General features: G+C 35.8%; 1 protein-coding gene across 1 annotated transcript; it reads right to left on the reverse strand.

Moving 5' to 3' along the window:
* Positions 1 to 3,034: 3,034 nt before the first annotated feature.
* Positions 3,035 to 6,218, reverse strand: LOC131159710 (laccase-17-like). Its single transcript, XM_058114826.1, has 6 exons — positions 5,980 to 6,218; positions 5,542 to 5,693; positions 5,191 to 5,435; positions 4,747 to 4,875; positions 3,668 to 4,636; positions 3,035 to 3,374 (listed from the first exon to the last, which is right to left on the reverse strand). The coding sequence occupies exons 1-6, from the start codon at positions 6,112 to 6,114 to the stop codon at positions 3,244 to 3,246; spliced, it is 1,761 nt and encodes a 586-aa protein (XP_057970809.1). The 5' UTR covers positions 6,115 to 6,218; the 3' UTR covers positions 3,035 to 3,243.
* Positions 6,219 to 15,922: the final 9,704 nt, after the last annotated feature.

The following is a 15,922-nucleotide window of genomic DNA, read 5'->3' on the forward strand; positions in this document are numbered from 1 at the left end:
ATACATATATCTTCCGTAGGCTCCTGAACCCCTCGAAAGGGACAGTTCACCAACTCAAGTGACCGACTATTTTACTTCAAAAAGGACCTTGGGTGACCAAATGCATGGATTCGGGCCACCGAATATAGGACCAGGCACCCGAAGTCACGAAGCAATGCTACTGACTTTGATTCGGGTCTCTGAATGTGAAACCGAGCGACCGAACATAGTTTAATAAAATTTATTATTAAGTCTTGTCGGGCGACCAAACCTTAGTTCAGCCACCCGAACCCCGGCCGATTAAAATTAATTTAACCATAGTAAAACAGGGTTAATTCTGGCTGATTGTATTTTAACCATTTGGGACTTTTTTAATTATTCCCAACATGTCCCAACTAGTTATAGTTTTATCCTTGGCTATAAATATGAGTTCATTTGCAAGATTAGACAACGATTAGCAAAGTAAGTAGCCAAAAAAATTCTCTCTCTTGAAAATTCATTTTTTGGCCAAATACTCTCAAACTTTCATCCGTTTGATAAATTCTGAGATTGTGAGAGTTCTTTTTGTGTGATTGTGATCGCTATACTTTGCTAAATACTCCCACTTGTTTGTGTGATTGAGATAAATTTTCTGGGGAGTTTAACTTTGGTTTATCCCACAGATTTTCATATTATAAATCTTGTGTGGGATTAAACCAATGAAGCTTTGGATATTTGCATTCTGTTGCAAGTGTCCAATAGCTTTGTTTTTGGTGTGCAAAGATTTTTTCAAACAAGCAAATATTTTCAAAATAGTATTGTGCATATTACATTGAAGAAAACTTTCTTAAATTAGTTTGATTATCTGATTCGTATACTTGGAATATTGATTTGCTATTGAAATACTTTGTTTAGATTCCAAGATATTGCTTGTGTTGAACACTCTTGAGCATCATACTGATTATATTGTATTGAGTGTTGATTGCACAAAACATGCATCACTGAGCTTACACTATATCCATATCATTGATGTGTATGTGAATGTGCGTATTTGGGTACATATCTGCTTTACATGAAAGCACTATTTATGTACCTTCTATTTGAGAGAATACTGTTGTCTTTCCAAGCGTGGCCTGAAGGGGCGGTAATCCAGCCCGGTAAAGATTGGTTGTAAATGTTGAGGTCAGCCCTGTGGTAATTGACTTGGTTTGTTATAGGTGCCGCTCCACCCGCTTAAGTGAGCAATTATAGTGGAAATCCTTATGCTTGTTAGCCAAGGCGGGGACGTAGGCAATTGGCCGAACCTCGATAACATTTTTGTGTGTCACTCTTACTTTACTGCTTTCTAGTGCTTGTGTTGTTAATTAGATTGCTTTATTTAATTACTGGTACATACAACTGATTTATATTACTTGCACTAGATTGACCATAGGGTTATGAAAATACTGCTGTTAGGAGATTGACCTATGACTTAAATTTTAAAAGTACCAATTCACCCCCCCCCTCTTGGGATCACGGTAAAGCTATCAGATATGATTATGTATAGCCATGTATCATTATTTGGAAGTATGTTATATGTTATCAGAACCTGGTTGGCTTGGTTTAGGCTTTCACGAAGCACGGTACCATAGTTATATGATTACGATCATGATTATGTTAGTGCTACCGCTTGCCATACGGGGCAGTGGGAGATTGGCAGTCGATGTGGTTTATTATAGTGTTGGCGCCCCTGGTGTACAGACCAGGAGAGGCAGACCCATCGTACTTACACACTTTTGCTTTTGATTCGACAGTGGTCGACCAGCCATTGTCAGGTCCCGCCTTCGGGCCGCACAACCCAATCATGTGGTGGTAAGACATGGCACCAACCAGCTAACCATCCAAGATGTTTTCTATGTATAGTTATATAAGATGAATTATGTATATGGAAATTCGGTATATTATATCATGTTATGATTATATATGTTTTCCAAAATATGACACACACAGTTTTATTAAGTATGTTTATGTACTGTTATATGTATAACATGAAAATACTCATATTGTCACACACTGATATTAGTTTATTTTCCTTTACTGAGAGGTGTCTCGTCCCAAATTATATAAACATTTCAAGAGCCCCGAATAGGAGAGCAAATAAAGCTCCACAGCGTTAGTATTCAGTTGTGCTACCCTGTTTTGAAGGGTAAGTCTTTTGCTAGGGTCAGACGGATTTTTGGGATGGCGACCCTAGGACTCATTTGGTTATTTTGGGTTGTGTGTATTCAAATGATGGTGGTAGTAAACTCTGGTATTGTGATGAATGGAAATTTAATATGTGTATGTTATTACGTTTCATGCTGCTTAGATATCAGTACTGTATTTCAGGTGTACCCCTGGTACCATGGGTCCAGATAGGTTATAATTTGTCAGAATTATGATATTGATTATTAATAAAAAAAAAATGGTTAAATAAACTGGTCGTTACAAACTATGTCTAAAGTGAAAAAAAAAATGCTAATACTTTTTCTTTGGTATTGGATATTGATATCTCAACCATCATATTTAGTAGTATAACTGTGATTTTTCACAACCTCAAGGGACATTTTTATGTTAGAGGATGATTGAGCTAAGCCATCTTTTATGCTTCGATCCTACTTATTATTGTATACTATTGCCATATATTGTAAATTATTATTATTTTCTCTTTTTTTTACTAGGAATTGGTGGCCTTCATATGTTACACTCTTAAATTTTAATAACAATAATGTGGAACAACATCGTATTGGCAATGTTCATCACTACTAGAACGATTAAAAGTGCTTAGATGAGAGAGAGAGAGAGAGAGAGAGAGAGAGAGAGAGAGAGAGAGGGATAAATATACATATGAGAAATGTCAAATCCTTTTGATAAGTCAAGTTTTAGAGTGCTTTGAGATGACATAAGTGTGAATGGACCTACATCCAAATGTACCCACACTCCCTAAGTCTTCACAAATTACTTTCAAAATTGGACTTTTTGATAAAACTAATTGGTCCAATGTAAAAATTTATTTAAAAAAAAAAAAGTTACACATGAAGCAACAAAAAGAGTGTGATTCAAGCAAAAACTCCTCTTGTATTTTCGAAATGGGAGCACACAAGTGTTGATAACAATGGTCATATGCTAATACAATCGTATTTATACCCCTTGTGGGTAGAAGTTGAAAAGTCATAAATGAATGAAAAATTACATCTTTGAAAAAAAATGAAAGAACACCTAATTAAGCAATCCCATCTTTGGAGGAAATTAGATAAGAATGTAGTTTTAACATTTGGGTAGATCAGATGGTGGAGGAGGTAGCTTCTGATTGGGCCGCTTTCCATCCATGACTACCCATGCCATCTTCAAGCCCCAACTCGTGTGAACTTCCAAGTGGCAATGCATGAACCACACACCTGCATGTTCACATATCAATTAATTCTAAGCAATGGGAGACAGATTAAACCAAATCATTACTTCACATCAATTAGCAAAAGAATTTATTATCATGCCCGTGCACCTAAATGTTATTCAAATCCCTGTCATATGACAGTAAGTCCCACTCGTTTTCTTAAATTTAATCGATGCAAAATTTATTGCGCATGAAACAAATGCGACTCGTGCATATGACAAGTACTTAGATACCAAATGCACGACCACATCCAAGGTCAGGTTAATTTAATGAGTTCTAATCGTATTGCATACCCACCTGGATTGTCTGCAAGAAAACGAATTGCGACCCAACCCCCCGACGGCACACCCACAGTGTTCCTCTCAGCTGGATCAACAAGATTGAACTTTGGTGGATCTTTTTTAGCGTCAAAGTTCCCAAAACCTTGTCCTACCACAAAGAAGTTGAAGCCATGAAGATGCAGTGGGTGACTCTCTGCACCAATGATGCTGGTGTCCTGCATCACCAACTCCACCCTAGTATTGAACGGAAGCACCACCACCTTTGTGCCACTGTTCATCATGATGTTGCTCGGTGGAGTTCCCGTGTAATTAAACTTGGACTGTGGGTTTGCTGGGAAATCCGTAGTGTAAACCCCTTTGGATTGTTGAAAAAAGTGAGCTTGGAGAAGAGCTGTGCTTGGCATGACAAATGATACATTGTTCACAGCAGCAGCTAGCTTAGTGTTGTTGGGTCCTTGGCATGTTTGATTTTGTGAGCATGGGATCAACCCCAGTCCCACAGTGAAGAAAAAATGTTTGTCCACAGTTTTTGGAACCTTTGCTGGGAACTTGGGGGTGGCTAGGCTGCGGAGTTTCTTGCTAAAACTTGTGGCCAAATTTGTGTCGTTGAATGCCGGAAGTGCTGGTTTGAGGAGGGGAAGCTTCTGGCTCTTTGTGTTTGAGGTAGAAGTAGTACTACGAGCATATTCAAGGATTCCTGCAGTTGTGGTATTGTCGAAAGCTGCAGGGCCAGTGGCGTATGGCCTAGCGGCAATGAGGAAGGTGGCATTGGGGTGTCGGTGTTTGGTTTTGAGAAGAACATTAGTGGTTTGTCCAGGCGTGATGAGAATTATGTTTGTTTTGAATGGCTTCACATAAACTGCATCAGCTTCGACCACGGTGAGGGTGTGGTTGGCAATGCTAAAGAAGAGCTCATCATTAAGTGCAGCATTGACGAGACGAAGGAGATACGTCTTCCCCGGTTTCACCTTTAACTTAAAGGTATCTGCAAGATATGTAACAAGTTGCTTTTTATTATATATTTGCAGAATTAAGGACTCTAGCTAAAGCAATCAAAGGTCTATTTTTAATTAAGTAATGGATTAATTAATGTACCTTTGGTTGAACAATTATAGAAGGGTCCCGGGAGACCATTAATGGTATATGCATCAGAGAGATTGGGGGCAAGCCCTGTTTGTGTTGCTTGGTTGATGATTGTCTCTGTATCAGCATTCCACCATTCTCCTGTAATTTATTTAAGGCATGCTCATGTTTGTGAGGCCAATCTCAAGGAAATAAAAGGTTGAAATGCACAACTCTCCTCAGCTTGCCCAAATAAAGGACAAATACTACCGCTGAATTTATTTTTTTAGTAACTAATAATTTTGATAAAATATTACTGCACTAGCTAGATAAGTACACTCTGTAGTCAAATATTTAGATATTGATATATAATCTATTTACTACATATTTTAAAAAATATAAATTATGTGTCCATATCATGAATAATGTGGCTATGTGTAAACTTGGTTTGTGTCGGATGGTGAAACTTTGCCTTACCAAAAATGATGGGGACTTCCTTGAAGGGTTGTGGGAATGGGTAACCAACGCGATGCTTGGGGAGGATAACGATGGGTCCGTAGAGAGTTGCCCTTAGCCATGAGACATGGGCGTGCCAAAACAAGGTCCCTCTTTGGCCAGTGATGGTGAAGTTGTATACATAGGTCTGCCCTGTTTGAATTGGGCATTGTGTGATATAGGCAGGTCCATCTGCCCACCCACTCCTCAGCTGCCTTATCCCATGCCTGGTTTTCCCAATTGAGATCACAGAAAGCAAAACTATCAAATTAATAAACTGCAGCTAATAATAAATTCTTCTAGGATCAAGTCAAAATGGTGAGGAGCTGATACCAGTGAATAGTGATATTGTTTTGAACATGGTTAGCCACCTTGATCAGGACTTGATCCCCATCCCTTGCAATAATACGAGGTCCCGGAAATTGCCCATTTACTGTCACAATGCTCTTTGTATGGCATAACCTTGTCACGTTTTGCAGCCTTATCTGCAAGCGTAGTATGCCAAGTTATATCCATAATAAGTACGTCACTTGTTCTATGAAAACGCACAATTGTTCTATAAAAAATTATGAAGGCTTCAAAAATGCATCCCCGGTGGTTTTCGACAAGAAAATGGGAGGTATGGGACCAATGTTGAATACTAGGGTCATTAAAATTAATAATCATTGAGAAGAATCACTTCCTAAACAAGCCATTGCTCGAACTAATGCATGCAATGCTTTAAACCCCTAGAATGTTAAAAATGCAATGTTGATGCAACGCAGTTCTTACATCAAACTTGTAATGCCTTGTTATTCCTGCATGCTTTGCAAGTGCAAGCTCAGAAAAAATGCAGAGAGCACTCAAGATGGAAAGAACAGCCCTCAGGGAAGCTGATGATGGAAGAAGGCAACAGCCCATCTCCATTAATTGCTTTATTTCTATTTTCTGCTGCTGTTCCTTCAATGCAGAAGACAGCAGTGAGAGACAATTGAGAAATATATAAATGGGTTTTTTGGAAGTACAACTCTGTCTGCGTAGAAACACAGAGCGAGTCAGTTTATATACTGAGAGAAATTTAAAAAGGAAGCATAGTTTGGTTAATTAATTAGGTCATGGGAGAGTTAACCAAAACATAGCTGGTGATGAAAATGAGGTTATATCCTACAGGCAGCCTGTGCCTTTCGCTGCAAACAACAAAATTTGTCGTCAAAAGTCAGATTGTCTTACTAAATTTTGTTTCTAACGGCTTATCACAAAGTTCCCAAAATGGCCTCTTAAACTTTTTCTACTATCATAAATTAATAAAAGATGTGCCTACACAAGGCACTTAAAGCTTCTGGTGTGTATCCGTTTTTCTAATGGGATATTGTTTTTGCTAATCAATTAGTGAGCTACCCAAAATTCATTTACTTTTTGGGGTTTGAGTAAATAATGATGGTGAGGTTTTTATGAACAAAAATAATTATTGTACACTTTGAGTCCTACTCTTGTTATGTGTTTAGTTGCAGAGAAGTGAAAGAAATTCATAAGAGATAAAAAATAATAGAGAAGTGAAAAGAAACTTATTTGTTTTTATGGTTTGATTTAATAAGAGAGAAACTAAAAAAATTACTTTACATAACTATTTCCTAAAGTTATTTAATAGTGTTCTATTCTTATTATATAATTTTTCTTATACTTCTTTCATGTTTAAGGAAGAAAAAAAGCGACTACTTTCATTTCTTTTTCTCTATCCACTTCTTTTTACTAAAGGATTGCGACATTTTAATTTATTTATTTATATATCTTTACTTTTGGCGAAAGAATATCGTAGTTATAAGATAAATATTAAAAAATTATAAATAAAAAAAATTAAAAATTTTCAATAATAATACCAACAATCCACCAAAAGTGGATGATAATAAGAATGACATAACCATTTAAAAAGAAGAAGGCCATCCATGGTGCAAAGTGAGGGTAGAATTGTCCTTGAGGCTGAGGTCTTTGTCAAATCAGAGAGAGCAATTTCTTCGGATTGAGTAGAAAACAATAATTAATTTGTGTCAATGGAAGGCTATGCAGTGAGGCCTTGACTTCTGTCACTGTGGGAGGGGCCACTGTATGGTTGCCCAATAGCCTTCACGTGCCTACCGGTGGTAGGGTGGGAGTCGCTAATCAAGGCAAGTGAGGAGTTGGACCATCTTCTTTATTAATTGTTGGTTGTTCTTTCCCTCGCACCAATAACGGCTTTCGATGTTTATGGCAATTGTTTTCTATATATATATATATATATATATATATATATATACTTGATCTGTGTTGTAATTTTTCTTTTTTCAGTTATAATCGTTGTAGTTTGAACACTATGGTACGACACCAAGTCTAAAATGTACAAATCGTCCGCCTATTTACACGTTTCTGATAATTTACCGTCGTAATACTTTAAGAAGGAGTCAAACCTGTGGCCTGCCACCAAAGTTATAAGTCTCTTATCACTTAAACTGATCGGAACCTATCTATGTTGTCCTTTTGTCTAATTATCTAAACTTATTTAATACCTTTCTTATATATTTTTATTTCTAGTAGTTAGTGCACTTACAATTTTTTAATAGTTTTGGACTCATTCAGATGGGACGTTACTTTTTTTTTGTTTATGGGGTCTTACAATTATGTCTCATGAAGGACTTTGGAAATGGTGGATTCTAAAAACAATTCTTTAAGTGAGATACTTGTCCACATATAGGATGGTGACATTTGCCCATAAAATTATTATATATAAGGCTCACACCAAAATTGAGTTACAAAATGGAAGATAATATATTTCTTATCTCTTAATCCTTCCAATCATTCTCAGGATTCAAGTTTGGAATTATATGCATGTGTGCATTGTAAAATTAAATTAAATAACTGGTTTATGAAGAAAAATAATAATAAATATAAGGGTTTAAGAATATGTACTGCATGTTAGGCCTGATAAAACGGATTGGATAGAATAATATGTGACGGATTAAGTAAATTATAGGGTTATGATGGTACAATTCATACAATTAAATTGCATATTTATGGCAGATTGAATCGTATAACTCATGTCGGATGATAGATAATTTGTCATTCTCATTCCTAATATAATTTTATTTTTGTCATTCATTGAACAATTTATTTTGTACTGTAATAATTAAAGTTATTTTTAAAATTATAATTTGATAATTATCAAACATTTAATAACCAATCACAAAATTATAATTTTTCTATTATTCAAATCATGAATTTAGGGACTTTTATTTTAATCACGAGAAAATTGAGTATTTGGGTTTGATACAAGGGTATTTGGAGAACTTCCTAATCCTTTTGTACGTGTAAGGTTAGCATATATATGCAATGTTGTAACTCAACCTAGTTTTGATAGATAGTGAATTTTGTTTACCGTCCTAGCCCCGGGAGTATATACAATGGAATCCAAGAGGGGGGGTGAGTGGACTCTTCTGCGGATATAAAAATTTCTCTACAAAATAAAACTTTTGGAAAGATTCAAGCAATAAAATCACAATATATGAAATTTAAATCATGCACAAGACAAATAATAAAGAGTATAGGGAGAGAAGATTAACATCGGTATATTTAGGTGGTTCGGCACCAAGCCTACGTCCACGCCTTGAGACCAACCCAATGATTCCACAATCCACTAAAGTACTCCTTCACCAGTGGAGCAGGCCTTACAACTCGGAAACCAATCCCTACACTCAGGAACAAATCTCTACCGCGCTCACAAAGAGTCTTCGCCAAACGGTTCACAAAGAACCTTATAACAACCGGTTCACAAAGAACCTCACAAAATGATGGAAATACAAATCAATGCTCCTCAAATGAGCTAATATGAAATACAAATCAAATCCTTACTCTATTCTATCAGGGAATGAATCAAACACGATGAATGAGTAAGAGAGGATTGAGCACTTGTGATGAATGACTAAAATGTAAAGTGCAAAGTGCTTAAGTTTCGAATAAAATGATATTTTTCACAAATATGATTAACAATACTCAAAACCATGTCTAAACAAGCCTAATAGCTTGTATTTATAGGCAAAAACCTTTACTAGTCATTATTGGACCGTTGGGAGCAATTCCTGAAAGAAACTAGTCATTTTTGCCCGTTAGCGTCATTCTACCCATTGGGCTCGTCGACTGGTGCCCTACACTCATCAGCTAGAGGTCCCAACTCATAGACGAGTTCTATGAATTAGAAAAAATCATCAACAAAAAAGTTGTGGGATTTTTTCTTAACTTTCCAAGGACACCAATATCGTCCTTTTTGGACTTTTTTAGCAAAAGTTATGCCCAAAATACCAAAAAATGTTCAAGACTCAAGGTTGCACTACGTTAGAGGACGATTGCTCGTTTTTCCTTGTCAAAAACCTTTTAATGACTTAAAACATTTTTGGACAAAAGTATATGAAATATATTAAGTCTAATAAAGTTTAATACTTGTCCAAATGAGTTTTCCCTTGAATATAAGATATTTTGTTAATAAAAACACATTTGAAAAACCATTTTGATATCTTATATACTTGTATGTCATTTATTGAAAATATACTTTACTTTCTTTGAACCCTTAGGACATAAGACTCGTTTTGATAAAACTGGGACTGAGTATGTAAATGTTCAAAATACTAAGATGTTGAAAACTTGTGCCTTATGCAAACATATTTTGAGTATAGGATATTTTTGACAAACTCTTTGTTTTGACTTTGAAAACCATAAAATGATGAGTTTGTGACTTAGGTAAAATCCTATAAACTCATGTGTCCTAGTATGTATGTGTTTGCTCAACTGTTACTCAGAAATCATGCAAGAAACACACCCGTAAGAGTTACAAAATGTTCCTACCTCACACAACCCTTGTTACATATGATTTAACAATTAAGCTTTCGTTGGTTGTGCTTCAGTCCTTTCCAAGTGAGTATCCTTTCGATCTTTCCTACTTGACATCAACTCGGTCCGATCTTTGCCTTCGATCCAGTGTTTCATGAATTCATCACTGGAATCTGTACTAAACATGATCTGCAAAGATAGGAAACACTAGGAATAATATATAGGTTAATATCATAAAAATATATAAAATATGATTATGTCACCCACCAAGGCTAACAATTTCCCTTTTTTTTATGATGTCTAATCTATTAAGAATCTACTTACTCTTTGCATTTGTATTTATACTAACCATGGCTTGATATGCAAAGGTAAGCTACCTAGAACCACTAATGGGTTGTTATCATCAAAACAAGACAATTAAGCTCACGTAACCACCAAGGCTAACAAATTTCAATAATCATTTGCTCCCGTGGGCGTAGGCACATTGTCGAACTACGTTAATTCTTATGTCATTGTTTATTTCTTTTCCTTATTATCTGTGTGTGATTGTGTTTTTGTATTATTCATCGTTGGTTGCTGCATTACTTAATCCAATCTGATTTTTCTGCTGCGCATTGATTTGCACAACAAATTAGTATCAGAACTATTGGTCACAATGGTTGGGATTTCTTCTGCGAAGTTCAACATTGTCAAGTTCGATGGATTAAGAAATTTTGGACTATGGCAGAGGAGGGTTAAGGGCTTCTTAGTGCAATAGGGTATGGTGAAGGCGTTATACGGAAGGCAACTACAAGGCATGGATGACAAAATTTGGAAGGAATTGGAAGCAAAAGTTGTGGCAAATATCAAGTTTTGTCTGGCTGATGACGTGATGTATCACATCATGGATAAGGTATCACCGGCGGCAGTTTGGCTGAAACTAGAGAGTTGGTATATGTCTAAGTCGCTAACAAACAAGTTGTATCTTAAGTAAAAACTGTATGGGCTTAAATTTTAAGGGCTCGGATCTGAATCAACACATCAATGTGTTCAATCAGATCACCAATGATCTGAAGCAAGTTGATGTGAAGTTTGAAGATGAAGACAAGACGTTCATGCTTATGAATTCCCTACCTACGTCTCCTTCATATGAAAACTTGGTTACGACTCTAACATAGGAAAAAGAAACTCTGGAATTGGAGGATATCACGAGTGCTCTTTTGGGTGAAGGGTAACCAGGATCGTGGGAGAAGCAAATTATGGAGCGAACTGAGTAACAATAAGTCTCGATCCAATTCCAAGAAGAGGACGGGCGTACAAAGTTTTAAGTGTGGAAAAAAATGGCACATAAAACTAGATTATCCAGAGAGGAATAATCATATTTTGTAACCCTAGTTGTAAGTTTGACATTATTGATAGTGAAAATTCAATTGTTGCTCCCGTGAAAATAGGTAAATTGCTGAACCACGTAAATCTTGTGTCTTTGATTATTGCTTTCGTTTATTCTTAATGTTGAGTGATTGATTATTCCGTCTTGTTCATCATTGAGTGCTTGCATTGCTTGTTTCGTGATTGATTCGAGTTTGTGCGAGGTTTCCGTTGTGCATACGCATCAACAAGTTCATCTTTTACATATTTAATATTTTCAATAATTTGAAACTTATTATGCTCCATTTTTCGAAAACTTGATCATCAATTATAAAATCAAAATATTTAAAGACATGATATTCAATTTGAGCATGCACTCCCTAAACCAATGCATTCAAAATTTCTAGCATTAGCAAAAATCATTTCAGCATAGATTTTCAATTTTTCATTAACATGCTCTCAACATTCAACAAAATTTTCATTTAAAATCAAAACACATTATTATTTCATAAAAATTGTCATCATATTTCAAAAAGTCACAAAATATTTGCACAAAATAAATATGTCAAATATTTTTAAGGGAAACACTATAAAGACAAGTTTAAAAACAATTTTAATTCTTTATTTAAGATGAAACCATGAGCCAAAACAATTTGTTTTAAAAACTGCTAAAAGATTTGAAAAAAAAAAAAAAAAAAAACCCCAAGTTTCATTTCTTAAGAAAAGCATATTCAAATAAGTTCCAAATTCAAAAGTATTATCATGTGAAAGTAACCTTAACTCTTTTGGTACTCATATTTTTTTAACACAAGAATTTCTTTTGTATAGGTAATGCGTCTTTCTAGGTTTCTCAAGAATGACATTTTGATTAGCTAATATTTTATCATTGTTCTCCTATTCTTGAACAATTTTTGAAAGCACATGATTGAAAATATCAACTTTTAGTTTCAAAATTTATTTTCCAATCTCAACTCATTTGTAGAAGAACTAGACATAATCTTAGCATTTGAATTTTCATTCTCTTTTTTTAAGAGCTTATTTTCATTTGCCAAAAATTTAATTTCTTCTTGAGCTCTTTGTAGTTAAAACCAACACTTTTTAAGATCATTATACATTTCAATTAAAGCATTGTATAAACCATCATAAGAGGGTTGCCAATTTTGAAAAGAATTTACCTCCATATTCTCATTTGCCTCTTCTTTATCTTCAATGGCTATGAGGCAATAAGTTGATTTTTCAACTTCTTCTTTGTCCCTTGACTCTATTTTTAAAATGTCATATTGATGAACAAGATAGCATTTTCATCATACGTATCATCATACAACATTTCAAGAAAATGTCAAATTTCCTTAACCACTTCACAAGTAGATATTTTATCAAATTCATTAAAATGTAAGGCACAACACAAGGTGTTCATTGCCTTGGAATTTCTTGTGTGCAAAAACCTTTCATTTTTATCTCGCAAATATTTAGGATTAAGGTTTGTCACACTATTTCCCACTATTTTTTTAAGAGTATATTTGATTACGTGTCAAAGTTGCGTAATTAGGCATTTAAAATCATGTACTAAAGATTATAAATTTAATTAAATGCCTAATTATGTTCAGTTTTTCAAAATTGAGCTCAAATTACAATATTTGATTTTTATTCGATAACTTACAAATTTCGTCACGCCCCGAACCCGCAGATGGGTCCCAGGTATGAATATTGTAATAACCCGAGGATTTTCCAGGGTCTCGTCGACGAACATAGGGGTTTTGTTGACGAAGGTTCCTGAGGGTCTCGTCAACGAAGGCACGTCTCGTCGACGAGAAGATATCAAGAAGGGATTCTTGGAAGTCTGAAATTCATCGACTAGGAGAGAGGGTTCATCGACGAACATCCTTAGGGACTCATCAACGAGATGACGTGTCTCGTCAACAAATCCAGGGCTATAAATAGGGAAAACCCAGATTAATTTGTAGAATTTGATGCAATAAACTCTCTCTCTCTCTCTCTCTCTCTCTCTCTCTCTCTCTCTCTCTCTCTCTCTCTCTAAAATGTCTCCCTCTCCTTCTCTCTTCGATCCCGGCTCCGTTTCTCGCTGGATCGAAGATCTGAGACTACCACGACGCTCCTAGTGAAGTTTTCTACAAGTCTGCCGGAGCTGATCATTGGTGAAGTTAGGTTGAAATTCATTCCAATGTCAGGATAAGGCTATTTATTCAAAATTTGCTTTCCCTGCAGTTATAAGAAATGTTGTATGCAGAAAAATATCGATGTTTTGTTTTGGGGGATGTCGTTTTCAGTGTGTTAAGTGGAAAACCCTGCTGGTGTAGGGCCAGAGTATTGTAGGGGCTTTTCAGAAACTAGATAAGGGAAATATGCTATGTTAGGAGATTTAATTATGTTATCAGAAATTTTACATATATGCGTGTATACCAGTTATTATGCAGTTTTTACAGAATATGATTTTAAAGTATGTGTGGTTTGAGTAGATATTACCTGATATACAATTTTATATAGTTTTCTAATATATCAAGTTATACAGTATATACAGATATATGTATATATATACAGTTTTATTCAGATAATTACATAGACAGATATATCTATAACTGTATACAGATGTTTACTCAGATCAGTATGTATAGCATTTACAGAATGTCATGTTTTCTTAAATGTCATAATACTCAGAGTATATAGACAGATGATACAGGCAGATTATATAGACAGATTATGCATTATAGCATCAAGATGTTGCAGTTATTCAAATATTACAATATTAACAATACAAAATTATAGTGTTATGGTTATTTTGGAAACATGATGAAAATAGTAAAAAGAGTGTGTATATATATATATATAGTATCAGATCCCTGTGGAAAGATTACAGACAGATACAGTTTACAAGGCACGGTACCATTGCTGAATACAGAATAGAGTGCAACCACATATCTCAGATAGTGTGTGGGTACCGACAAACTATGCTCGGAGAGGATGCAGCTCCCCAGTTCGCTGGGTTGAGGGCGTCGGTTTGGTGAGGTAGCAGTCCAGTTCCATGCCTAGGAGTGGATGCAGTTTGGCCGGATTGAGGTAGTGTAGAGTATAGTAACTTACCTAAAGGGCCGACCAGAGTTAAGTCCCGCCTACGGGCTGCACAACCCTATCATGAAGGGTCAAATTATGACATACAGAATCTCAGGGAAAGAACACGGTTATGTATATGTATACAGTTTTTACAGCATTTGTTAAATATAGTATGATATTAGCAGTATGAATGATAGAAAGTTCAGATAATACAGTTATATTTTAAGCTACTATAATTGTGATAAATGTTTTTTACTGATTGGTCAGATTATACATTTTTAAATATTGTTATTATAGTTATACGACTCGGTCACCACACACTAGTAATAGCATATTTTCGCTTACTGAGCATCGTCTCACCATATTACTTTAACATTTTTCAAATGAGCCAGTTAGGCGAGTAGATCAGGCTCGCAGATAGAGAATCTACTTGGTTGCCCTAGTTCTAGGGTAAGTTTTGTACAGAGGTTGTATTTTTGGGGTGGTTGGTCATGGAGAGATATGTTTTATGTAGCCATGATCTGAAAATACTAATTTTTGATATTGTATATAAAGTTGTATGGTTATGTTTCCTCTATGTAGGTATGTTTATCGTATACAGGATTACCCCGGTGCCCTCTAGGGCCTAATTTTTCATAGCAGGGGGTGTTAGAATAGTTCATACGTGAAAAAAAATTAATAATAATAGTAAATTTTGGGTCGTTACATTTGTGGTATCAGAGCCTAGGTTGCTAGGTTCTGCAGACTCTAGAGTACAGTAGAAAACAATACCAGAATAAAGGAAAAGAATTGGAGGTTTTATTCTGTAATCTGGATACAAGACTTTCGCGGTGGTTTATATGTTTTTCCTGGAGTGACGATTCCAAAAAAGTCATAATAAAATATCAACGAGTCATGTGTTTTGGTCGCAGGATTTGATTTGGGGTTAGGAACAGGAGGAATTGTTAATAGCGAATCTAAAGTTTTAGTTAGATGGAATAAATTTTGTGTGGGAGAAAAAATTCTGAAACGGTGCTTTATGTAAATGTAGGATGGACCTAGGGGGCAATAGCACTCACGCTAGTGGAGATGATGGAGTTGGACCTTCTGGCACAGGAAGGGAAGATTCAGATGTTATGCTATGTAGGGTGGCTCAGTAAGTTATGGCTGAGATTGCTTGAAGCTATAGGGAGGTCCATCACCGTCTCAGGGGTATACGACAGAAAAGTTTATGAAGATGAACCTGCCAGCATTTTCAGGAGCGGCTGACCCTGCTGTAGCAGAGAACTGGAAGCAGGAGGTAGAGAAAATTCTAACAGTACTTCACTGCACCGACGAGTAGAGAGTCTTATATGCTACATATAGATTGGCGGGGGAGGCCGAGAGATGGTGGACAACCACCAGATTATTGGAGGAGCAGAGGGTGATTCCAGTGCCAATGACCTGGGCCCGATTCAGGAATGTGTTCTTTGATAGATATTATCCTGCC

The sequence above is a fragment of the Malania oleifera genome, chromosome 7 (genome assembly GCF_029873635.1).
Source record: "Malania oleifera isolate guangnan ecotype guangnan chromosome 7, ASM2987363v1, whole genome shotgun sequence".
NCBI classification, from domain to species: domain Eukaryota; kingdom Viridiplantae; phylum Streptophyta; class Magnoliopsida; order Santalales; family Ximeniaceae; genus Malania; species Malania oleifera.